Raw genomic sequence first — 24,461 nt, forward strand, 5'->3', positions numbered from 1 at the left:
AGTTTAAACCATATAAACCACAGAATAATATTATAATACATTATTCTGTCATGACAAAATACATGTATTCTGTGCCTCTGTGGTATAACAAAGACATAATTGAGTAATTGACAATATTTATTATTTGACATACTGACATGGACTGGACAGTGGACACTTATCGTTATCAATATTATGATTATAGCTAAATACACTATACCAACTTACTATACTATACACAGTATTCGTGGTGCTTGATATTTTTGATAATTTTTTTTAGTTTCATATAATAATAATAAATTAACTATTAATCAATATTAATAATAATAAATAATAAAAATAATAGTATTTTGATCTATTCCTCAGTAGTTAACTGTAAAACTACGTCATGCTTGTTGGTCTGTCAGTGAAGGATTGAGATTTGAGATTCCATAAAGTATTGTATGTGAATACCCCATAGAGTAATATGGAATACCCACACTGATTTCCATCTGATCTGGTTAGTTCAAGGCCGCTGAGAAAATGAAAACATTGAAAACAATTCGACGAAAAAGAACTTGTTGGTGAATGGTAGTTTTAAGAATTTCACAATTTTCGGACTTTAAAATTAATAATTATATATTTCTGGTGTACTTTAAATTAAATAAATTATATTTTCCGTTTTTAACGTGACCACGTACATATAGTACCTCTGATGTATAAAATGATGTATGTTTGTTACTTCAGATAATAAACAACAACTAACATTCAATCAGGTAAGAAATTAGATTTAAAACCAACTTTTGACAATTATTATTTAATTTAATATTATATGTTGACGTATAATTAATTAATTATGCATATATTAAATTGTTTCTATAATTAATAGTTATAATTAATTATTAGGTACTAATATATTATTTTTATCAGTTTTTTTCACCTAATAAATTACTGATCATTAAATAATATTTTAGTTTTAGAAATAATTTACAGTTTTGATTTATCCTTACATATTAATTTTATTAATAAGTACCTTGGTGGTAATGTATAATGTTATTTATTGGTTTATTATTGTTATTAATTATTTATCTATTAGGTATTATAAGTATTCACTTTTAGCATAGTTACATTATAGAAAGAAAAAATATTTCTAATATTTATTATATTATTTATATGTATTTATTATTAATAGTTTTTACAAATATATTAGATAATTAATCATTTAAATCAAATTATTTAGTTTTGGCTTGTACCTTCATATCTTTCTTTTATCTATAGATTATAATGTAATGTAGACTGCTAGATTAACCAGGTATGCTTTATCTCATCTTAACTTTTAAATTTGTTCAAATTTAAATGTTAGGAGTTAACTTTTTGAAGAAATGTTATCTCTGGATGTTCCCTTCATTAAAATGACTATGTTTTCAATTTTATATTTATATCACCACAATTTTGTCCATTGTATTGTATATATATTATAGTTTGTAAATGTTTTCTACTTTCAATTAAACTATAAGTCATATAGGCTATATTTTTAAATATTCAGATAGGAAATTAGATATTATTCTTAGTGAATACAGTTATACAACTCAGAAATTGCTTGTCTGTATTAATTTAGATTTCGATAGTTCAAAATTTATATAGATAAATAAAAGTAAGATAAACATCCTTGGTGAATTAATCAAAGATAGTTCTCTACAGATCATGTACATTATCTCCTTAAATTTTGAACATGGTTATGTACTTAAAATAGTACGTAATAATATATAACTGTAATAGTATAAAAAATAATGTATAGTTATTAGTTTATTAAATAAACATAGACCTAACCAATTATAAGTAAAATACTAGACTTGTATAAATTATTTCTGTTAAGTAATTTTTTTTGGTTGAAATTAGTAGCATTGTTAGGTGATTGGCTGGAAACTGTGATCACAAATAACTAATAAGTTGGTATGATTACATATTTTAATATGTTATGAAGTTATACAATAATAAACAAAGTACTTATTTAATGAACTATTATTAAAAGTACTCAGTGGCATATCCATAATTTTTTATTATATACTGTCTTAAATTTTATAAGACATATTATATACAAATGCATATTGTATGTATTGTGTTCATGTAACTAATTAACAATTATCGTTAATTAAGTAATATTCTAAGATTATACCTTTTCTCTTATAGAATAGAAATATGTTTTTATTTATAAAAGTTATTTTAGAGTATGCTGTCAGTGTTGGGTAATACATTATACAATGTTAGCTATTTTCCATAATGACCTTCATTTAGTTTTAATCTCATTCTTGGAATAAGCTCTAAGTATATTTTCTGCCAAAATAATAAAATATATTATTTTTAAGTTAAATAAATAAATATATTTTATTGTTGTATTAGGTACTTATTTATTATTTATTTTAAAAGATTCAATGTTAGCATATTAATTAATTAGTATTTTATCATTATAATAAAAAGATTAAAAAAATGTATAGTATGCTATTACATTTACCTAATATTTATTTATTATTAAAATTATTAACAAAATAATTAAATAATATTTAACTATTGTATTTAAGTTAAATTGTATGTGGTTTTTTATTCATATAATAATAATTGTTTTATTCAGACTAATAATGATGCAATAAATATATTTTAGTTTAGAATGGGTGGTTAAACAATTTAAGAATAATTATCTAGTATACATAAAATACACAAATATTCAGTCATTTTAATAATCAACTATATATTATTATTGTACTAACACAAATTATTCGTTCAAACTTAAATTTCATCAACGTGAGTCTAACATAAAAATATTACTTGTAGGTGTTAATGTTTTGAAGATTATTATCCAAAAAGACGTCTGTCACCATTTAAAATAAACTATTCATGAACAGAGTTATTTTTAGGTGTAAATCTGTAAATGGCAGGTCAAAAATATAACAGTTCCTACTTATAAACTCTATAATTACAAAAACCTAATTTTATCATTTATCACAAATTAAAAATACTATTTTTATAAAACAACTTGTTGATTTTGTTTGTCGTTAGGTGCTTTTTAATTTTTGGCACATATTCATTGTTATTTTTTCCATTTTTGTTTCATCATACAATAAAAATATTAGATTCGTATGAAGAAGTAATTATTATTATTATTTTATGATATGGTTATACATTACTTATACATAATTTATATATTTATAAAATATATGTTTTATGATAAGAATATTTAAATAATTGACACGGTATATTTCCACTTTACAGGACACCTTTTTTTTTCCAATTTTTGTAATTGTAATATCTGTAGTTAAGTACGCTGAAAATGATGGTGAAGTCAGAATTTGGCGCTCGGACATAGTTAAGAAGTTACGACACTTCAAAGTTGCACTACTGTATATGTCAAACAATAGGTTAGGTCATCCGTTAGGTTACCCTTTATGTTAGCTTAGGTCTACACTTACCCAATTTCCCCCCCTCAGACCCAAAAGGGTCCCTCCACCCTAGGTGGACTATTTTCATCCCCCGGGGGGTTTGGGGACCGAGCCCCCAACCAAGAGGCCGTAGACCTCGAGTTCGGTGACCGAAGCCGGCAGGTGTAGGAAGCAACTACACATATTATTTAATACTAAAAAATTCAAAAGATTGTAAATTGCCATATTAAAAAGTTACTCTGTTTAATTATGTTTCATAAAATAAAAAAAAAGTTTGTACAAACCGAGGTTTGAACACTGGATACTTGGTTAAATTTACCGGTAAGTTACCACTGCGCAGCAGTTCAATTTAAATTTTTTCAAACAAAATGGGTATTTAAGAATTATAGTATAAATAGAAAACTTCAGTTAGTTATAACTTTGAAAGTAAGTTTGTGTTCCAAATTCTGATTTCACCATCATTTTTTTCCTCAAAAATATGACAAAATACGCCCCTGACCACAATTAGTATCAAAAAGGATATTAAACAACCAAAAAAATAATAAATAATTATAAAACTTTTTGAAGATCACATTTTTACTATAACTTAACATAATTCCTGGTGTCATTTTTTAAACTAAATAAATTCCATTTTTTTATTTTCAGATAAAGAAAAAAAAATAACCGAAATGCTGTTGAAAAGTTATCTATAATGTCTGAACACAGGAAACATTCTAGGATCTCGGTGATGCAAATGTTTCATGAGCTCAAACAGCAATTTCCAACAGTTCCAGATCAAGTTGTTTCTGATTGTATTCTCAAGGTAAGAAAAATAATCAATGGTAATAACATTTTTATATTTCTTTAAAATTAACAGTTATTTTTTTTTTCATTTAAGCATTCAACTAATCGAGAAGCTTGTATATCAAATCTAAGAAGTGTTCAAAAAAATTATGTTCAACAAACTTATCCATCTGACATTGTAGATAAAATGGCTAACAGGCCCAAGTCTCTTGAAATGTCACAAAATAATCTATCCTTGCCTAAATTACAATTTTCAAATAGACCACATCAATTTGATGAAACTAAGGATTTAATAAACACAAATAGAAGTGATATAGATAACACACAAATTTTAGATATAGATTTTAATATAAATAGATGTCAATGTTCATCTGTTTCGGCACCCTCAACTCCTTTACAGCGGCATCAAGGAGAGCATAGACACAAATCTTGTCTTTCATTAGATTCTGTGCCATTTGTTGATACACAGTATCGACCATTTACTTCTGTAAGCCTCACCTTAAGAACGCCTACTAAAGATCCTTTACCTCCTTTAGATTTATCAGCTGGAGGAGGTTCTGAACTCACGTATACAGCTTGTTCATTTGATCCAACAACTGACCCTAAAAATTGTTATCAATCAAGACTTCACATAAGTATTGACCCCGAAGGTGAAACAACTGTGACTACTTCTCGTGTTATGGTATCTCCTACAAATATTAAATCTATTAATCGAATGACTGAAATTCAACTTCCTGGATCAGTTCAAATTGAAAATATATTACCTAAAACTAAAAGTAATTATTTAATATATATTTTACATTTTTATTGGATTTTAAATTTCCAGAATGAACATTAAATTAATGATGTTTTTTAAGTTAGAAAATGTGTGCATGTAAATTTTAAATAGATAACATTTTTTTAGTGGTAATTAATGCTCAATTAGAACGTAAGCAGAAGTTGGCTTTAGAATTGTCGGCTGAAAAACAAAGACTAGAAATTATGAAAAAAAATGTAGCATTGATGGAAGAAGATATTTCTAAAAGGCGTTCATATTCCAGAAAGGTGTGTAGAATAAATTTTTTTTTTTTTTTTATTATTCCTTTTTTTATACTTATATTTATAGATTGAACGTTTAAGAAATGATGTTGAATTATTACGAATAGAATGTAACAAATTAACTGTTCAAGTTGATACAGCAACAGAAAATCAAGGTAGGTTATATTCTTGATAATTGTTGATGTTGAAACTATATTAAAAATTTAAAAGACTAAAAATATAGTTAAAATAAAGCAAAACTACACTACAAATCCTAAAAAAAATTTATCAAGGTTATATATAAAATTTCAATTTGGTATAATTTTAACAAATAAAATTAGTAGTCATTTCAAATTATTAAAAAATAAAAGATATACTTATAACATGATTTTGTTGTGGTTTGACACAAAATACTGAATACTTCAAAATGTTTTTCTATGTATATATTTTTTATTTATTTATTTATTGATATAATTGTCAATAAATGCAGCATTACAAGATAAAATAAATTTTATTTATTTTTGTAGATATTATACAAGGTGATTTTTTAAGCATGCTCACCCCATTATTATGCTTAAATTATGCATATATTCAAATTCTGATTTTTACATAGTTTCAAGTTGTTAAAAACAAGGTTTTTATTAAAAAATTATATTTTTAAATATTTTTTAAGTTTTTTTCATGTTTTTAAATGACAGCATAGTTTTAATTTCATATTTCAAAGCAGAATATTTTTCTTAGTATTTTTATACATAAAAATCGGATTTAAGGTGAATAGTTTTTGAGTTATAAGTATTTAAAGCTTTGATGTGCGTAGTGGAGTGGTATGGGGTTACCCCGCAAAATGTTTGTCTACTACTCCACTTGTCTAAACTTTGAATATGTATAACTCATAAGCTAATCGCACTAAATTCAATTTTTATTTATCAAAATACTCAGAAAAATATTCCGCTTTAGAATATGAAATTAAAACTATATTGTCATTCAAAAAAATAAAAAACTTAAAAATATATAAGTATAAAAAATATAATTTTTAATAAAAACATTTTTTAACAACTTGAAACTATGTAAAAATCAGAATTTGAATATATGCATAATTTAAGCATAATAATGGGGTGAGCATGCTTAAAAAATCACCTTGTAAATATAAAGATAAATTTTAACATTTAAAATATTCTAAATACATAGAATATGGATAAAACATATTTTAAAAACAAAATTATTAATAAAAAAAATAAATTTAAAAGTAAAAATATAATTTGTATAAGACAAATGTATAACTGATTTGGCTATACAATGCATTTCCTTTTAAATGTAACATGTAATAGTCAGTTCAGTGACTTAAGATTTATATGGGGTTTTTAGGAGAAGATATAGAATAGATATCTTAATACATATTTTTTGATGATCTTAAAATTTTTAAATCTTTTAGTGTGTCCATGCGCTATACAACTGCATTTTTTTTAAACAGCAACAGGTGTTTTTAATACCACAAATTTGGATAGATCAAATTTTTTAAATTACTTTGACCTCTTAACCAAGGTTCTAAAACCATAATGACTGAATGACAACAAGAAAATGTTGTTTAAATCATTGACGTTTTCTATGATTGTCCTATGATTTTACAAATTTCTGTGTGATTCCACATATGTATTCTTTATTTCCTCCCAAAAATGTCATATCAATCTGAAGTCACAGGACTGAAATATTTTGTGTTATCTTTAAAAAGAAACATACTTTACTTTGGACTAATAGAAAATAAGCAAATATTAACCATGTCCAAAGTTATCAGTTTTTACAAATTTAATATTAAAATTATTTATTAAGCATTTTGTCATCCCTTATTCTTATTTAATTACTTAGAAATCCAGTTATTATAATTTCGCAGAGGGCAGAAGTTTTAGATATTATATATGACCGACTTTTAATTTGAAGAATCAGCGACAGTCTTTTAAAAACTATGTAATAGTTTAGATTATAATTATTATTGACAATTCATTCTTATTAAAACTAATAAAGCATAATAAAATAACTAAATAACTTTCTGATTTTGTTATCAAACTAATTATCGTTTCACTGATTGATTCTAAAGATCTTTACTGCCACCAGTTGTGGACATGTTAATTTGAGCCATGTACACATTGTATATCAAAATAACATTTTATGTTTGATCCTTGGAATTCAATCAGTGTAACAATGATCAGTTCGATAACAGAATCAGAACACTTTTTGTAATTAAATTACGTTTTATTAGAAGTTTTAAATTAGAATGAATTGTTCACATCAATTATAGTCTTAATTATTTCATGATTTTTTCACGACTGTTGCTTATTTCTCGTATTGTATGATGGTTGTGCATAATATCTAAAACTGCTTCCCTTAGTATTCTAATAACAGAGAATCGAACATAATAGAATGGTAGTTAATTTAAAATAAATGTATATTTAGAAATTAGAAAAAGTTGTTATAGAGGATTTGATGATTCATATGATCATTTTATTCTTACAGCAGTTCCATTGGAAAAAACAAATAAACAATTTTATAATAAAATTTATACTGGACAAAAAGTTTCTTTTGGGAAAACGCACAAAGAATATCAAGGTTAGAACAATTTAACTTTAATCATTTAATAAATTACTTATTAATTTAATTATGAATTGTTTTATCATTAAAATATATATTTTGTAGAACATTCTGAAAACCAAAACTGGGTTTGTCCTATGTGCACATTCCAAAATCATCCAATATTACCAAGATGTGAACAATGTGATATGGCTCGCTTCGATCTAGGTACTACTACATCAGTTATGAACAACAATATTCCCATGTGCACCAAATTAACTGCAAATCTAACAAGACAATGCTTAACATGAGTTTGAAACTTTTTGCAGTGTGTGATGGTGAGAATTTTAACATAACTAACTTTTTTGAACTATAAACAAATGGATAAATTGTGGGGTATATAAAAATAGCGTAGAGAACCATAGGCCAACTAGACCAATATATTTTTCAGAGGTTTACTAAATTTGAAGAGCTCACAGATAATTTCCAGTATAATAAACACTTCATTTTTTCTCAATATTATTTAATAGTTCAAAATATTTTTTTTTTTTTTTGAGAATGCACCCCTCCCCTGATGCATCTAAGAGAACTAGACATCTTATAAGTTATAAGTATTTTGAATCTATAATTTTATTTATTGTTCCACAATAACAATTTTTTTCGTTTTTTTTTTTTGTAATCAAATTATTAATACCTTATGAACTTTTTTTTATAATTATTAAACACTTTATAGACATTTTTGTTTTTTTTTCCTGATGTTAAAATTAGTTTTTTGAGATGCACTTTTTTAGCATACTTTCTAGTTTATAGTGTTTTATGTCTATGACAAATAATGAAAAATAAATATTACTGTTTTATTTACCATCTAATTATTTTATGGTTAGTGTTGTGTACATTAAATCAATGTTAATTCATATTGGTTCAATTTTTTATATTTGTTAATTTTTTATCCAATAAAATGTGAACTGATTTTGTAGGAAAACCACAGCCATATCCTGGAAATATTCATGTAAGAGTTACGCATCGATTAAATCATCAAAGTGAGTTTTTTAAGCAATTGTCAGTTGCTATCACTGAAAAAATCTCTTAATTTGTCATACTATTATTCATATTTTATTTTGAAAAACTTACATGTAAAATATTTGTTAACAGGAAAAACTACAAGTTTATACTGAAGTATTGATTTTGGATGTTTGTTGAACTGAGTCATCAGTGTCTTCGTTTGATTGAACGAAATTCAATTTCTCCTAATGCCTTTAATGTGATACTTAAAAGTATAGGGCTATTTTTTTTTTATTTTGCATCGTATTTTACATTACAAATATCTAAATGGAGTATATGGATATTTATAGAGGACTTGATAATTGCTCATTTATACTGTTATTAAAAATTGTCAATGCTCTAGATACACTATGTACAATGTTAAAAATAATTTTGTAAACTGATGAGTAAATACTTTTTATACAAGTTGAAATTTAAATAATGTTATGTAATTGAGTGATAAAGTTACACAATTTTTATAAGTATAAGATTTACCAAATTACATTAATTAAAATCAATAACATTTTATTTGTATAAAATTGTTAAGTTCAATGTATCAAACAGCAATATTTTTTGTTTGCTGAAAATTAAGACTTGTTTTATTTAAAATATCATATAAGTTTGTTTAAGTATTTTATTAAAAATATTGTTATACATACACCATAAATATTACATATTTATATTTATTTTTCACAAAGAACAATGGGCATTTAGAAGAAACCATCAAATTCAACTGCTAAACTTTGACCAATGCGTTATTTTTTTTGTACACAAAAAGACTTGGAACATGGGTTGATGCAATAATTTGTTGAATTAGTTATTACATTTTTATTTAAATATATATAATAAAAAAACTTATGTTTGATATATATATAATTATGTGGTTGTTGTGTTTTAAATTTAAATAGCAGTTCCTCTTTCCAAATTTTGTTTGATTTGTGTAGTATGCTCTCCATAGTACCGTTCCAATTTTGCATTGAATTTCATATTTCTTTCATTGATATAATCAATGTCTGCTTCATCATTATGTGTTCTTCTCCTACTAAACTTGTTACGTTTTGCAATTCTAAAAATATTAAACAAATATTAAAATTATTATTTTTAAGTTTACAATAATTAATTATACACATACTGTTTTTCTAAATCATCGACCATCTTGTCGATTCCTTCTTTTGAATCTTTAACTTTATCATGCAAATAAGTATTGGCCTCTGCATAGAATGCTTTGCCCAGTTTATCTTTTTGTCTTTGATAGGCGTCCATGTCTACTTTCATGTTGGATATCATTCTGTTGTATTGACGAGCTGTAGCCTCTTCATAATCAGAGAAACCAGGATCAGGATTTTGGCGTTTTTTCTTTCTATCAATAGCATCTGCTTCCATTGCGGTCATGTTTAAAAGTTTTAATCGGTTATAATCTTGTCCCTAAAATCATTAATACCATTAAAAATATTTAAAATACAATCAAACTATTTAATAAAATATAATTTCATACTTTTTCTTTAGCCTCTTGTCTTAGTTTATCGTCATTTAAAAGCCATTCTGCTTTTCTTTGCCTCGCTTCCCAGTTTGATGGCAACTTCATTTGTTTGTCTTCTTCAACAACTTCTTGATGGTTGTTCACTCTTGCTTCATTCTGGGTAAGAGATAATAAGAATTACATACCTAATATAGTAAATTATTTTATAATATTAAATTAAGTTAAAATATTTGCTATGTGAAATATGTACGAGTAAAATTAACATAATAAAATATAACTTGCTATTCAATTATGATCAGAACTCAAAATGGAAAATGTTAAGAAATCATAACGCTCATAAAATTATGTATATATGCCTATAATATACCTAGTATTTTTTTTTTTGCATAACCTTTTATAATCAAAGTCATTAGAAACATAAATACATATAGATAACATATAGATACAGATAGTCAATTTTGTTTATTTGTTATTAATTCAATATTACCCAAACCAGAACCTTTAGATTCTAATTTAACCAATAGGGATTGACACAAAAGCTTATATTACAAACTGGAACACCGAACACTGTTCCGGTCCATTTCGAGCACTAATAATAATAATAAAATAGATTGTACACATGTATTCATGATTTAGATTTTAGGATTGTTCAGTGTAAAATTAATAAACAAAAATGCTTTTGACAGTAATAGAAATAAGTGGGGGAGGGGAAAAGCGAGAGCTCTTGAATCCTAGATCTGCCACTGGTGGAGATGTTATAATAATACAACATATTAAATTCATTATTCAACGATTAGAATGAACATTTGATATTGACACTACACTAAATTTTTTTGTAAGTATATTCATAATAAATCTTAGTTATCAACACAAATTACTCCAAAATATTAGGGAGGCTTGAGTGCTGAGTATCAAACCAATTTTAGAGGACTAGTGAAGTAATTTACCTTACATATCTCATTAACCATATTATTTCTATCACATTTAAAAAAAATCAAATTAATCATATTTTAAGCAAAATAAATTATTTTTATTAATTAATAAGTAATAATTAAACTGCGTACACTTTTTCAGAATATTTATTTTAAAATGGTTTTATTATTGAGGATATTTCTTTTGATGTGAATAATTGTTAAAATAAAATTTAAATAATAAAAGTTTGATAGTCAATCTTAATCCGTAGTAGTACATATCCAAGATTTTTAATTATTATTTAAGATGATTATTAGATTTAGAGTGTTGGCATCATAGAGTAAGAATATGACATTACATTTTAGTGTGCTAAGCATCCCTGTGATTTGCATCAATGATCTCAGTCGTCAATTTTTATATATTATTGTATAATTAAAAATAATAATACTTACTCTTTTGATGTGGAGGTCTCTAAGTTTCTTCAAACGATCCGCTTGTTTAGCTTGGATAGCTTGGCTCATGACTAAATTGTAAAATATAAATACTACAGTTTACCTTTATAGTGGTAAACTATCTATTACATCATTATCATAGAACAATATTATGTTTATAGTCACGCTCACGTACTTGTTAATAATATTTGAGAAGGTGGATTGGAAACTAGTTTACTGGATAAAAATAAGCCCTAGAGTACGATATAAATATTAAATGTTTTTAAATGAATAATGTTGACATTTAATTGTGGTACTGTTTTGAGTCCGCGAAGTGCGAATGATTGGGAAATCTTACTATCTTTTTGTTTTGTAAAATATTTATCAAAAAAATATTATCAGTGTAGCCATTTAGATAAGCTTATTATAGGATAATATTGTTAATCAAACGATAACTTAAACAACAAAACAAGACAGTCAATATCACAGAATAAAATTTATTCTGTCAATATTAAAAGTGTTAACTGTTAAGAGTGTTAAGACGTTTTCCAATTCGCCTTTGGCAAGATACTAAAATTTTTAAATTCAAATGATTTTCACAGATTTGAACGTATTGCGCGTCGGATGTCGCGACGTTTTAAGTCGATGGCGAATGCTATCGTAGTCTTCGTCATCATAGCAAGTCCAATTGCAAACATATTTGTGAAATCAACGTTATGACTGTAAGTACCTTCTTATTCACTTAAGAAAACATATGTTCTACTTTAACTATTGCTAAAAATCAATACTCGTTATTACTCAATAGAGTTAATGACTTCATTATTTAGTTGCTCCTCTACCATGTTGATGGGTAATTATATGGCATTCCTCTCATTCCCGAGTATTCATGATAACATATAATATTTATTTTCCATGTTTTCCATATTAGTCTATTTGTGTAATCAACACTTCTTCACTGCTGTCACTAAATTAATGATGAGTGGAGTGCAGTTCAGGGAAATCCACAAAAACTCGTGGTTGAGAAAACTACCGGCTGGTGTTGACAAGAAGTCTGCTCTGAAACTGACTGGTGGACAGAAACTATGGACTGTGTTTTGTATACACGACGATACAGAACCAGTGTTAGAGTTTTATGTAGATCAAAAGAAAGCAGCTGCTCATCGTCCAGATAATACCGTACCATTATCCGATACCGTCCATGTTTCTGCTACTATTTGTCCTTTACCAGTGATGGCAGGTGATCATCAACAACAGTACCAGTATGAATTTGTTGTAACCCTCACCTCAGACGTTGTGCGTTTAGCTGCTCCTTCATGGTTAGTGTGCACTTAGTTATTATTCACTACTTGAGTAATAATACATTTTACCTTTATAGGAATCAGATGATGGATTGGGTCCAAGGTTTAGACATGAAATTGCGTGAAATGCATATATTGTCCCCAAAAGAAAATGTCTATACCAAGCCACCAGAGTCCAGACCCCCTCTATTACCAACTAGAGATCCCAACTCTCCACTGCCTCCACCACCGCTACGGGACTTGTCAACAAATGTTTTACCTGGTGTTGAACCCGTTGTCTCAGTAGTTCAATCAATAGGTGTGGCTAACCCAGAATTAATTGATAGAAACTGTTATTTAAATTAATATTGTTATTTGGTTGTTAGGTATAGATGATGGTCTTTCTTCAGAAATTGAACAAACTTTTTCAACTCCACCTATTAGCCCTAATCCAATGTGAGTAAATATTAAATATTGTGACCGAAAATAATACTTAAATGTTTTTATTTATTGATTTAAAAATTATATATTTATTTGTTGTAGAAGTCCCAGTGAACCAATGAATAATGTTACCATTGTAGAAGTAATAAATCACAATCAAGTATTCAATTTTAATCAAATGGAACAAGTTTTAAACCAAACAAATGAGCAATCATCTCAAACATCATCTGAACCATTAATAAATTCTCCTAGGCCCAGTAGATCAACTAGTTCTACAACTGAAAATGTTGCTTCTCCAAGGTTGAATAGTAGACACCATCCAGTTCGAAATGCATCTATTTTAGAAGAATCTGTTAGTGGTGCTAGGTCTAGTAATCATCCAGAATTTAGTGATAGAACAACTAATGTTGATGACATACCACAAAGATCTACCAGTGAAGTACAAAATGAAGGTCAACGAATTAAAGTCAGAATTGCTGAACCAGAAGATGGTTGGCATAGAAGAAGAACAAAAAGACAAGATATTATACCTCCAGTAACTGATCAAGAAGTAACTAGTAATTATGAACATTTAATATTACCTACAGCTATGCAGTCTAGACCACTACCTGTTTCGTCCAATTCAGTACCTGCAGATATTGCAATATTACCAATAAGATCTCAAGTAAAATTCAACCATTTTGGATATTTAATCCAAATATTATTAAAATTGTTTTCTTCTTTTGTAGTTACCAATTGGTCGAGGTCGTGGTGCTCGTCGAAAAGTTAACGGTGATAGTTCACATCCTGCATTAGGAGCTGATAGAATTCGTGTAGCAGTAAATAGTAGTACACACAATATGTTACAGCCAGTTCCAACACCATTTACTCCTGTAAGTTTTTTGTGGATCTAAAAATATTTATCATTACTTGATAACTTAAACTTTTTGTATAATAAATGTAGACAGAAAATAGAGATTTATTCAGTCCAAGTCGGTTAACTGTTCGTGAAAAGCAAGTCCTCCAACTACGAAAAGAAATGTCCCATCTGGCTGGTGTACGGTTACAATTGAGACGTAAAGATTGTATTAATACTATTGCTTTGGTTGATGTCTTTCAAACTGTTTGGATTGCTGGATGGAAACAGAAAGAACATCCCATGTTGCATAATGCTTTACATTTAGGTGATCAATTGTTGAGTGTTGCTGGAAAACCTGTAACATGTTCAACAGATGCTCATAAATTAATACGAGCTTGGCCAAGCCTCTATGTTGGTATAATTTTTCTATATAAGTGTCATAGAATTTCGATAGTCTGGATGAATTTAGACCAAGTGTCATCTGGATTACTGGATTGGAAATTTTTTTATATATTTTTTTCTCATAAACAATATCAATTAATACTCATGGTACAGCAAACATGATAAAAGCAGAAGGTATCTTTGATAATAAAATTGTAGATACATTTGTTATATTTAGATAATTATTTTTTGCCGTCTCTGCTATTGCTATTAATAGCTTAATGTACTGATCAGACTACCGAATTTCTACTTTACGTTTAATATAAGTTACTATTTACTGTGATAACACATCAAAGATTGTCTTATGTTTGTAATTTCAGGTTGAATTAATTATTAGACGTGTTCCTTGTGGACGTGTATTTGTAGTACGTCGACAAGAGCAAGGCCAAGATCTTGGAATCATCCAAGAAGGGGGTACAGCTGAAATTAAAGATATACTACCAAATAGTTTAGCTGCTGCTCACGGCTTATCATCTCGCACTCCTACCTTAGATGGATTATCATTTACTTCTTGGACACTAACAGAGATAAATTCTCGCCCATTAAACTTATTGTTTAAAGAAACTGAAGTTAGAGACCGTCTGAATGCAGTTGGATTAGACATATCATTATTAGTGCAACCAACTGATCTTATATCAGCACTACGCAAACAGCTTAAATCCTTAAAATCATTCAAAGACTTCTTGTTGATATAAACTTCACTACAATTACTGGTAATATAAATAATGATTATAAAACATGTTTGTTATAACATTAATTGTTAATTATATTTTACATTTTACTTTGTTGATGGAAAGTATAATATTTTTGAAAATCAGTTTTTTAATGCATATTAACTTTTACAACATTTTATTAGCCCTACATCAAAGATTATTTTTTAATCATAATAATATAATACAATAGAATCTACTTGTTTGGGACACCGCATAAAGGGGATAACTGCTTAATTGGGTCAAATTGGCATAATCCCAAACGAATGTATTCGTTTAAGGCAATTTAACTTCGTTTATCTAGGACAAACCATCTGTTGTAAGGGACAAAAATAAAAGCGTCTAACTAGATATTCTGACCTAAATTATCTACATTCTTATCGAATCTGTAATTATCTAATGTTTATGGCTTTGTTATATTTTATTTATATACATATGTATATTGTATAATATGTACAATTTACTTATAGATAATGTACATATTACATCGATTATGTCAATCATTTATTTTTCTTCATATAATGTACTACTACTACTAATAATAATAATAATATGTAATTTTTAAATTAAGTTATTAAAGTACATACATGCACTTTAATAGTTTTGGTTTATTAGTTATTCGGTTAATTAAGACAGTCAGATAATGGGGCCCAATGTGCCCCAATTAAGCAAATTCTACTGTATATGGATAGATATCATTTTGTAAAGTTATTTATCATAAAATGTTGTTTACTGTTTAGAATTTTTTCTATTTAAAATATTTAAAAAATATTCAATCTCTTTATATATCTAAATAAGTATATAAAGATATAACTAAATTCTTTGTAGGATAATAAAATAAAATAAATAAATAATAGCTTTAATCTAAGTCATTAAAACTGTATTTATGTTAAACTCATGTCATTTATTTATAATTATTAATTCAGCTTCATTGTATAAATGTATGTAATATAATTAGTAGTTACTAATTATACATAATATTTAAATGTAAAAACATAATTTATGTTAATTATTACACCATTACTGCCTACTGGAAATAATTAATTTGACTAATCTCTTTGTGATCAAATGTCTTTAATATTTAAATTTTTAACAATCTAAATCATACATAAGTGGGGGGCTATGAGGGCCGAAGCCCCTCTCTTAGGCCTTAAGTACCTACTTAAAATATTTTAAAACTTAAACTTAATGTCTATGCTTTTATGTGCTTGAAGTAAATTTTTCATTTACCCCCTCCCCCCTTATTTAATTTCTAGATCTGTGCCTGTACATAAATGTTATATACACTTATATATTATATTCATTATTCATTAATGTGTGCATGCATAATAAATTGTATATTTTATTTCTAGTTAAATATTAAATTATTGTAATGATAAATATATTATATTTTATTTTTAAGGACAAGATCGCGAATGCAGGGTCAAGAGATAAGAAATATGTTTTAGGTATACTATTAAATAAGAAATATCAGACTATATTTTACTATATAGAATTAAAGTAAATATATTTTTATTATCTATAACTTACCTAAATGAAAAATGAGATTAAGAATTTTTCAAATCAGTATTTTTTCTATAACATTTAAAGTTATTGTTTTCTGTGATAATTTTGGCTAAAAATATTGAGAATGTATAAATTATAGTTTTAATTTTAAATATCAGTTGGCCCATATTAATATAAACATTTAAACTGAATTATTTAAATTTGTTATTTGTCAAAATTGTAAGATTTACTGCGTCATATATGTGCAATATTATTATATTTTGTTTTGTTTTCGTTAGTAATATGTTAAGAAATTAAATTGCAAATTTTCTTTTTATTGTAATAATTTATTTGTCATACTAGTGGCGTATAGAAGAATTTTTCAATTAAGGGGGTTTTTAATTTTTTAAACAACTACATATAATTTGTATTAGATAATAATAATTTAAAATTAGTGAGATTTGTAAATCAATATATTTTGAGAATTACAATAAAAGTTCTTATTTTCTTGATCTCCTTCTACAATTCATTAATAATAACTTATTCTGTATGATACAACTTTAAAAAGGCAATGGAAGGTCTGTCTATTCAACACCCACTTCTCGTATACGCCACTATATTACGCAGTGTTCAACTGAGCCATATAGTAATACCAAAAGTGATTAAAAACCCAAAAAAATGTATACTAGATATACTAAAATGTCAGGCAAATAGCTTTTTGTAACAAATGGCTTTTGCTTCTGATGTTACCTTGAAGATTTTTATTTCAATTGTGTGATTGATTACAGTTTACTGCACAATCTTTTAAAAGTATGTTATATGCTAATACTCTAACTATATTATATTTTTTGGAGGGCTGAATTTACATTATTTTAAGTATTTATTTTATAGGATATCATAAACTAAATATTAATGTCTTATATTAAAAATGTAATTTTAAACCATTGTGGTGATGAATATCAGTCATTTATATTTTATTATTTGCTGGCTAATAGAGATACTATTAATATAAAATAAAATTTATCATATAAATCTTTACTTTTTAATTTTTGTTATAAACCTAATTTAATTCCAATAGAGTATAAGAATAATTATGATTAGTTAATTTGATATCTAATATATTTTTGGTCAAAAATATTATATTCACACAAATGTATGATGTACAAAAGTAAAAAATACTAAATGTAATTATATACATGTACTCCGTAATAGTAATACCATTCATCATAAATACTATAATATTTATAATCAATGATATAATTTATGATTCTGATTTCTATACTTGCATAACATTTCACCATGACTCACAATGGCGAACTGAAGTATAGCTTGTTGACCTTGTTGTTACTGTAAAACAAACTTTATAAGTCTCAGAATAGGTAGAAATCGGTAATCAATTACAATCCCTTAACTTAGTGGAACTTTGATTATCCGCTATAGGCATTGGACTAAAGCCTTGATGAATAATCAAATAGACAGTTAATCGGATGCATGGAAAAATTCTTATAGCCCAGTCAAATTAGACCAAAAATCGACAAAGTTTGGAACTAATTCCACGAAAGCTGGAGTTTAATTTTTTTTTTAGATCATACCTTACTTATAAACATACTAAAAGTCCTGACACCTACCCCTTGTGCGTAGCCCCCCACCCCTCTTCAAAGGGTGGCGCACCCCTTTCACTTGTTTCGCTTATAACTCGTTAGATTTTTAACTTACGATAAAAATACCCATGACCAAAATTAAAGACCATACAATTTACCATAGACTTGTGCTACTTTTAATATATATATGTTGCGATAAGTGTTATTTTTTTAAAAAATATAAAAAATAATTTTTTTTTATCTTTTTTTTTATTGTGTTTTAGCCAAAACCGTCAATGATACGCTGAAATGACCTATGACAAAAGTTAACGAGCATATTATTTTACATAATGTAATGTTAAATTATATTAATAATTTTAATTATTGTAAGTCGTACATTTGAAATAGTCGTATAATTTTATAAAATATACAGTATGAATAATGTCATTGGATTATATTAACGTGTATATTATATTATTTATATTATCGCAATGGTTGTAAAAGATATAATTCGTAGAATCGGAATTGTTGTGGATGGTGAGCCGGCCATAGTACACGTGTACACAAACAGGGTTTCAGTGAACGTTGAATCTTGAGGGGATCTATTGTTGTATTGTTCGGATTGTAGTGGCGTTCCGAAGGGCGTCTGGTATTTCGCCAGGTGGTGTCTGATGCATATACGTAGACGGTCGACAGTCGATGTTTGTGTAGTCAATAGTGAACACTGTAACTGTTACATTACAGTCGATATATTTATGCGAGTAAATATTATTTTTAAATTAACGTTCTCAGTTCAGAAAGTGTTTATAAAAATGGCCAATTTATGTTTTATATGTGATGAAGAACTAAGTGTTGAAAGTGAATGTGTATCTGTAAAGGCTAAGGGCATAGCAAATCTTATAAATTCGAGTAAAGCGCGATTCGATAATAAATGGAAGTCTTTAGTGAATTTAGAAAATGTACTTGTTCACAAAGATTGCCGAAAGAATTACACAAGACCAGACACCATAAGGAAATATGTTAATGAAAAAGAAGGTACGAGTAACATATCACTTGTCAAAGGTAAGCTACGTTCAAATTATATATTTAAATTTAAAGAAAATTGTTTATTCTGCGACAAAGAATGTTCAAAAGAATTGGAAAAAAAATTGAGTAAGGAACGTCGAGATAGTATAGTACAAGTATCTACCCTTCATTTTAAAACCTCAATTATGGACGTAGCGAACAAAAGAAATGATGAATGGGGTAAAGAGGTGCTCAAACGGTTGAATAGTGTGATGTGTTTGGTATCTGAAGAATCGAAGTATCATAAATCGTGTGAACGTAGATTTTGCTCGACAAATCCAGTCGATGAAAATAAGAAAAGAGGGAGACCACAAGATGAAGATCTAGCAAACGCTTTTTCCAATTTATGTGATTTTTTAGAATCTGAAAATGAATGTCAATTTGGTCTAAATTTTTTGCATGAAAAAATGGAAGGAACGTGCGATGAAAAAACTTTAAAAAATAAATTGATTGATAAGTATGGCGACGATATAATTATTACAACGAGCCGTGGAAAAAAGGCAGTAGTGTGTTTTAAAAATACAGGATTTAAAGTATTAACAAATGCGTGGTATAATTCAAAAAAAGCAAATGAAGAAGAAGAACGGTTAAGAATAGTCGAAGCAGCAGCTACTATTATACGAGAGGATATAAGGTCATTTGTTTATGAGATCGATTCATTTCCTCCACCAAATCAATTCATGGATAATGTAAAACAAGACGTACCAAAGAGCTTATTATTTTTTTTGTCTGAAGTTTGTGGTAAAAATAAAAAAACAAAATCTCAAAAATATGATAATAAATTTGTGGCTTTGGCGCATGCCATAATAAATTGTTGTAGGCCTCGCTCGTTCATTTCATCGATTCTATTGGGACTTGGTCTTTATTTGCATAGACATTTTGGTACAAAACGTGCTATAGATATTTTTTCAAACTTTGGATTTTGTGCTTCATACACCGATGTTTATGTTTTTGAGTCATCATCTTTACTATACCCACAACCAAAAGTTAACCAAAACAGTTTTTCACAATTTGTTTTTGATAATGCTGATTTCAATATTAATACGATCGATGGTTATAATACTTTTCATACAATGGGTGGAATTCAATGTGTAGTGCCCAAAAATTCTATACAGTGGAATGATCGAATACAAAAATTAAAAACTGTTGTTACTGCAGAAACTATGGCCAATATTGCATCAATTCCAATTATTTCATTTGAAAAAACGGGTAATATGAATAACAAAATAATAATTCAAGATTTTAATAATATTAGGCCTACTGTTTATGATGTGACATATTTGTCCCCGAGTGAATTGCACTGGATGTGCGCACAGTGGCTTGGTGTTATAAAATGTCCTGGTTGGAATGGATTTATGGAAACTATAACTGACTCTCAGGAATACCAAGAAACGCAAATAAGTTTTTTGCCATTTGTAAACTTACCACCAAGCTCACTCGATTGTATTCATTCGGTTTTGATTTTCGCAGCTCAAGAAAGTAAAAAATTAAACCAAAAAACGTGTTTTGTAACTTTTGACCAACCCTTATACATAAAAGCACGCAATATTGTTGAATCCTCTAAATTAAATCCACAAATAGTAGTAAGACTTGGTGGGTTTCATCTTCTTATGTCATTTATGGGTTCAATTGGTTACATTATGGCTGGTAGTGGTTTGAAAGAATTATGGAACACTATATATGCAGCGAATTCAATTGATAAAATGATGACAGGACATGCATATTCAAGAGCAGTACGCGCACATATGTTAACTCAGCTTTGTCTTTCAAAAATAATTTTGGACGAAACTCAGTTAACCGAAGAATATAAAATCACTTTAAAAAATTATATTTCAAATACAGATTATACAACTTTGACTTTGGAAGATATAGAAAACCAAGAAATAATTCAAGATCTCATACGTAAAGTAGAAAATCAAATTAAAATAATTGCTTCTAGAGGTAAAACTGCTACGCTTTGGATACAATATTTTTATTTAGTTCATATTCTTCGTCAATTTATTTATGCCGAACGCATGGGAAATTGGTATCTGCATTTAGAATGCGTGGAAAAAATGATACCCTTTTTTCACTCAACTGGACATTTTCAATACGCCAAATCTGCTCATTTATATCTACAGGATATGTATCAATTAGAAAAACACATGCATCCTGGAGAATTTAAAAAATTTTGCAATGAAGGTTACTTCACAATTAAAAGATCAAGCAAGTTTTGGTGTGGCACATGGTCAGATATGACTATAGAACAAACATTAATGCGGTCTATGAAAACATCTGGTGGCTTAATCAATGGTCGAGGTTTTCAAAATAGTGTTTTAGTTCGTTGGCTTATAGGCACTCCAGTTGCAAGTACAATAACCGACCAAATTGAACAATTTACAAACACATTTAATTTTACGTCAGAGCAACATGTTGATCAACGAGATTCTCGCATGAAAATCGATAACAAACATATCGGTATACTTACAAATTGGTTAAAAATACATAGCCCTTTTCCGGAATTACACGAAATTATGTCAATTTCAACAGGATTTGTAGGAAATGAACAAATTAATTGTTATAAAGCACAAGAAGTCGGCCAACAGACGATGAACAATGTTATAGGTGATAATTTTAGTGATGTCAAGTTACAACGAGCAAATCGCGTAGTCCCTTTAGATTTTGCTAAAAAACTAACGGTTTGTATTAGAGATGACATTTTTTCAATTGATCCTTTATTACTCTTCCAAAGAATAATGATAAGAGTTAAGACTGACGAAGAGCTCAAAGAATGTTTTGAATACGAGTTATCACCTATTCCTCTTTCATTGTTCGACGAATCAGGTCAAATGCGAAAATCTAAAAAATCAATTTTATATGATGTGTTTCTAACTACAACAAACACATACAATGTTCTGGACAAAAATGTTATTGTAGTAATCGATGGAGGTTTCTTATTGCATCGTGTTGTATGGCCTTCAACTTCGACGTATGGAAATATCATAGAAAATTATATAAGCTACGTGAAAAGACACTATGGATCTAACTGCATAGTTGTATTTGATGGATACGCAAATACCGAATTAAATATTAAAAATTCAGAAAGACAGCGACGAAAAAATATGTATACGAGTACAAACATAATTTTTGAAGAGTCAATGGATGTACTAACCACTCAAGAAAAATTTTTATCCAACACCGAGAACAAAATAAGGCTTATAACAATGTTGACTGAAAAGTTTTTGACTTCGGGTATTCTTGTTCATCAAGCCGAAGATGACGCTGATTTACTTATTGTCAATACAGCTATACGAAACACCGACGATAATATCCAAGTAGTGGTCATAGGAGAGGATATTGATTTACTTATACTGTTATTAACATTAAGTCCTCCAAAAAACACAATAATATTCGAAAAACCGGGTAGAGGAAAAATAGAAACAAGATCTTATGCTGTTGGAAGTTTACAAGAACATTTTAAAAATGAGATTCAATATTTTATGTTTATCCATGCGGTGGGTGGATGTGATACTACTTCGTCATTATTTCAGACAGGCAAAATAAAACACCTGAAAACAGTTCAAAAACACCCGGAATTACACGATTCATTATTAATATTTAATAATGAATCGTCATCGCCCGAAGAAATTGAATGTGCTGGAGAAAAATATCTTTTAGCATTATATAAAGCTCCAGCCCATATTACATCTTTAAATAATTTAAGACATCATATTTTTCACAAAACCGCAGCTTCCAACAAAAAACAAGTACAACTAGCTAGACTTCCGCCTACTATCGATGCGGCACGAGAACATTTACATAGAGTGTATTTGCAAATACAGTTGTGGCGTGGTAATAGATTAAATCCACAGAATTGGGGATGGAAAGAAGATAATGGCAAACTAAATCCAGTTTTCACGAAAAAGCCACCAGCGCCGGATACTCTTTTAAAAGTGATCAGTTGTGCCTGCGCAAAAACATGTGAACAAAATTGTAGCTGTCGAAAAGCAGGATTGCTATGCTCGGTTATATGCAAGCATTGTCACGGAGGTTCATGTTTAAATCAGCAACCGATCATAGATGATGTAGAAGAGGACCATATTGATGACAACTTTGAGGACAATATCGATGAAATATTTTTAATTGGAAATCAAAAAGAAGAAACCAACACACCGACAATAAAAAAAATTAGACCCACATAATATAATTAATAAGGTACTGTATGATTTTAATAATTCAATACATAATATAATTTAAATAATTAAATATGAAAATATTAAGTATATTAATTAATTTTGTTTCAGGACCCAAAACCCAACACTATTTTTATATTTAACTTCATAGCTTATAGTCTGAAAAAATAAAAATAAATGTATAATTTCCAATTTTTGTAAATATTTTATAAATTACTGTATGTAATTAATAGTTTCATAATTAACTTTTTTTTATTTCAATTTTATAAATATGTATGTAAAATAAAATAATATATTTTCATTGTAAATTTTATGGTCTTTAATTTTAGTCATAGGTATTTTTATCGTAAGTTGAAAAGCTAACTAGTTATAAGCGAAAACAGTGAAAGGGGCGCGCCACCCTTTGAAGAGGGGTGGAGGGCTACGCACAAGGGGTAGGTGTCAAGACTTTTAGTATGTTCATAAATAAGGTATAAACTGCTCATATACCGAAATTCAGCTTTCGACATTTTTTTTTTAGTATATTGTAATTAGATTTCTGATTCTTATATTTTGTAATTGTCAACAAATTGTTCAATTACATCGTCACTTTTTATATAAAAAACATTTTTACTTATGCTAATTAAAATTGTTAAAATAATTTAACGTTATCTTATGTAAAATAATATGCTCGTTAACTTTTGTCATAGGTCATTTCAGCGTATCATTGACGGTTTTGGCTAAAACACAATAAAAAAAAAGATAAAAAAAAATTATTTTTTATATTTTTTAAAAAAATAACACTTATCGCAACATATATATATTAAAAGTAGCACAAGTCTATGGTAAATTGTA

At 27.7% G+C, this 24,461-nt stretch overlaps 4 protein-coding genes across 10 annotated transcripts; 3 read left to right on the plus strand and 1 right to left on the minus strand.

Moving 5' to 3' along the window:
• The first annotated feature begins 479 nt into the window (after positions 1-479).
• Positions 480-9,335, plus strand: LOC113560663. Of its 4 annotated transcripts, none has more exons than XM_026966675.1 (9): positions 480-734; positions 4,038-4,194; positions 4,270-4,951; positions 5,080-5,219; positions 5,281-5,368; positions 7,704-7,793; positions 7,881-7,982; positions 8,732-8,794; positions 8,907-9,260. In XM_026966675.1, exons 2-9 carry the CDS (start codon positions 4,084-4,086, stop codon positions 8,927-8,929), a joined length of 1,299 nt encoding a protein of 432 aa, XP_026822476.1. In that variant the 5' UTR covers positions 480-734; positions 4,038-4,083; the 3' UTR covers positions 8,930-9,260. The 4 variants fall into 4 exon arrangements, 3 of the variants coding, with proteins under 3 accessions (XP_026822476.1, XP_026822474.1, XP_026822475.1); XM_026966673.1 differs by having other exon boundaries at positions 484-734; positions 7,701-7,793; XR_003406129.1 differs by having other exon boundaries at positions 487-734; positions 7,701-7,793; positions 7,881-8,092; positions 8,907-9,335.
• Positions 9,336-9,411: 76 nt separating this feature from the next.
• Positions 9,412-11,969, minus strand: LOC113561356 (pre-mRNA-splicing factor Syf2). 3 transcript variants are annotated; one of them, XM_026967716.1, is made up of 5 exons: positions 11,815-11,969; positions 11,640-11,710; positions 10,291-10,431; positions 9,928-10,220; positions 9,412-9,861 (listed from the first exon to the last, which is right to left on the minus strand). In XM_026967716.1, the coding sequence occupies exons 2-5, from the start codon at positions 11,706-11,708 to the stop codon at positions 9,696-9,698; spliced, it is 669 nt and encodes a 222-aa protein (XP_026823517.1). In that variant the 5' UTR covers positions 11,709-11,710; positions 11,815-11,969; the 3' UTR covers positions 9,412-9,695. The 3 variants fall into 3 exon arrangements, with proteins under 3 accessions (XP_026823517.1, XP_026823515.1, XP_026823516.1); XM_026967714.1 differs by having other exon boundaries at positions 11,640-11,742; XM_026967715.1 differs by having other exon boundaries at positions 11,640-11,731; positions 11,815-11,963.
• A 161-nt stretch (positions 11,970-12,130) lies between these two features.
• LOC113549615 lies at positions 12,131-18,845 on the plus strand. 2 transcript variants are annotated; one of them, XR_003404936.1, is made up of 10 exons: positions 12,131-12,340; positions 12,547-12,934; positions 12,994-13,214; positions 13,282-13,351; positions 13,439-14,000; positions 14,065-14,208; positions 14,280-14,585; positions 14,936-15,328; positions 16,728-16,773; positions 18,675-18,845. XR_003404936.1 is itself a non-coding variant. In XM_026951002.1 (9 exons), the coding sequence occupies exons 2-8, from the start codon at positions 12,591-12,593 to the stop codon at positions 15,308-15,310; spliced, it is 2,022 nt and encodes a 673-aa protein (XP_026806803.1). In that variant the 5' UTR covers positions 12,131-12,340; positions 12,547-12,590; the 3' UTR covers positions 15,311-15,328; positions 16,728-17,090. The 2 variants fall into 2 exon arrangements, 1 of the variants encoding a protein (XP_026806803.1); XM_026951002.1 differs by lacking the exon at positions 18,675-18,845 and having other exon boundaries at positions 16,728-17,090.
• A 151-nt stretch (positions 18,846-18,996) lies between these two features.
• On the plus strand, positions 18,997-23,797 carry LOC113549614. The gene is made up of 2 exons (XM_026951001.1): positions 18,997-23,649; positions 23,739-23,797. Exon 1 carries the CDS (start codon positions 19,062-19,064, stop codon positions 23,634-23,636), a length of 4,575 nt encoding a protein of 1,524 aa, XP_026806802.1. The 5' UTR covers positions 18,997-19,061; the 3' UTR covers positions 23,637-23,649; positions 23,739-23,797.
• The last annotated feature ends 664 nt before the right edge of the window (positions 23,798-24,461 follow it).

This window comes from Rhopalosiphum maidis, chromosome 1 (genome assembly GCF_003676215.2).
Source record: "Rhopalosiphum maidis isolate BTI-1 chromosome 1, ASM367621v3, whole genome shotgun sequence".
In the NCBI taxonomy this organism is placed as follows: Eukaryota; Metazoa; Arthropoda; class Insecta; order Hemiptera; family Aphididae; genus Rhopalosiphum; species Rhopalosiphum maidis.

Excerpts from the sequence above, each read along its gene's own strand:
- LOC113560663 (XM_026966673.1), top strand. The coding sequence starts at position 4,084 with ATGTCTGAACACAGGAAACATTCTAGGATCTCGGTGATGCAAATGTTT. Across the intron at positions 5,369-7,700 it reads TACAGCAACAGAAAATCAAG|CAGTTCCATTGGAAAAAACA; the intron begins GTAGGTTATATT and ends TTATTCTTACAG. Across the intron at positions 8,795-8,906 it reads GCATCGATTAAATCATCAAA|GAAAAACTACAAGTTTATAC; the intron begins GTGAGTTTTTTA and ends ATTTGTTAACAG.
- LOC113561356 (XM_026967716.1), bottom strand. The coding sequence starts at position 11,708 with ATGAGCCAAGCTATCCAAGCTAAACAAGCGGATCGTTTGAAGAAACTT. Across the intron at positions 10,432-11,639 it reads GAGACCTCCACATCAAAAGA|AATGAAGCAAGAGTGAACAA; the intron begins GTAAGTATTATT and ends TCTCTTACCCAG. Across the intron at positions 10,221-10,290 it reads GACAAGAGGCTAAAGAAAAA|GGACAAGATTATAACCGATT; the intron begins GTATGAAATTAT and ends TAATGATTTTAG.
- LOC113549615 (XM_026951002.1), top strand. The coding sequence starts at position 12,591 with ATGATGAGTGGAGTGCAGTTCAGGGAAATCCACAAAAACTCGTGGTTG. Across the intron at positions 13,352-13,438 it reads CCTATTAGCCCTAATCCAAT|AAGTCCCAGTGAACCAATGA; the intron begins GTGAGTAAATAT and ends TATTTGTTGTAG. Across the intron at positions 14,586-14,935 it reads GAGCTTGGCCAAGCCTCTAT|GTTGAATTAATTATTAGACG; the intron begins GTTGGTATAATT and ends TTGTAATTTCAG.
- LOC113549614 (XM_026951001.1), top strand. The coding sequence starts at position 19,062 with ATGCATATACGTAGACGGTCGACAGTCGATGTTTGTGTAGTCAATAGT.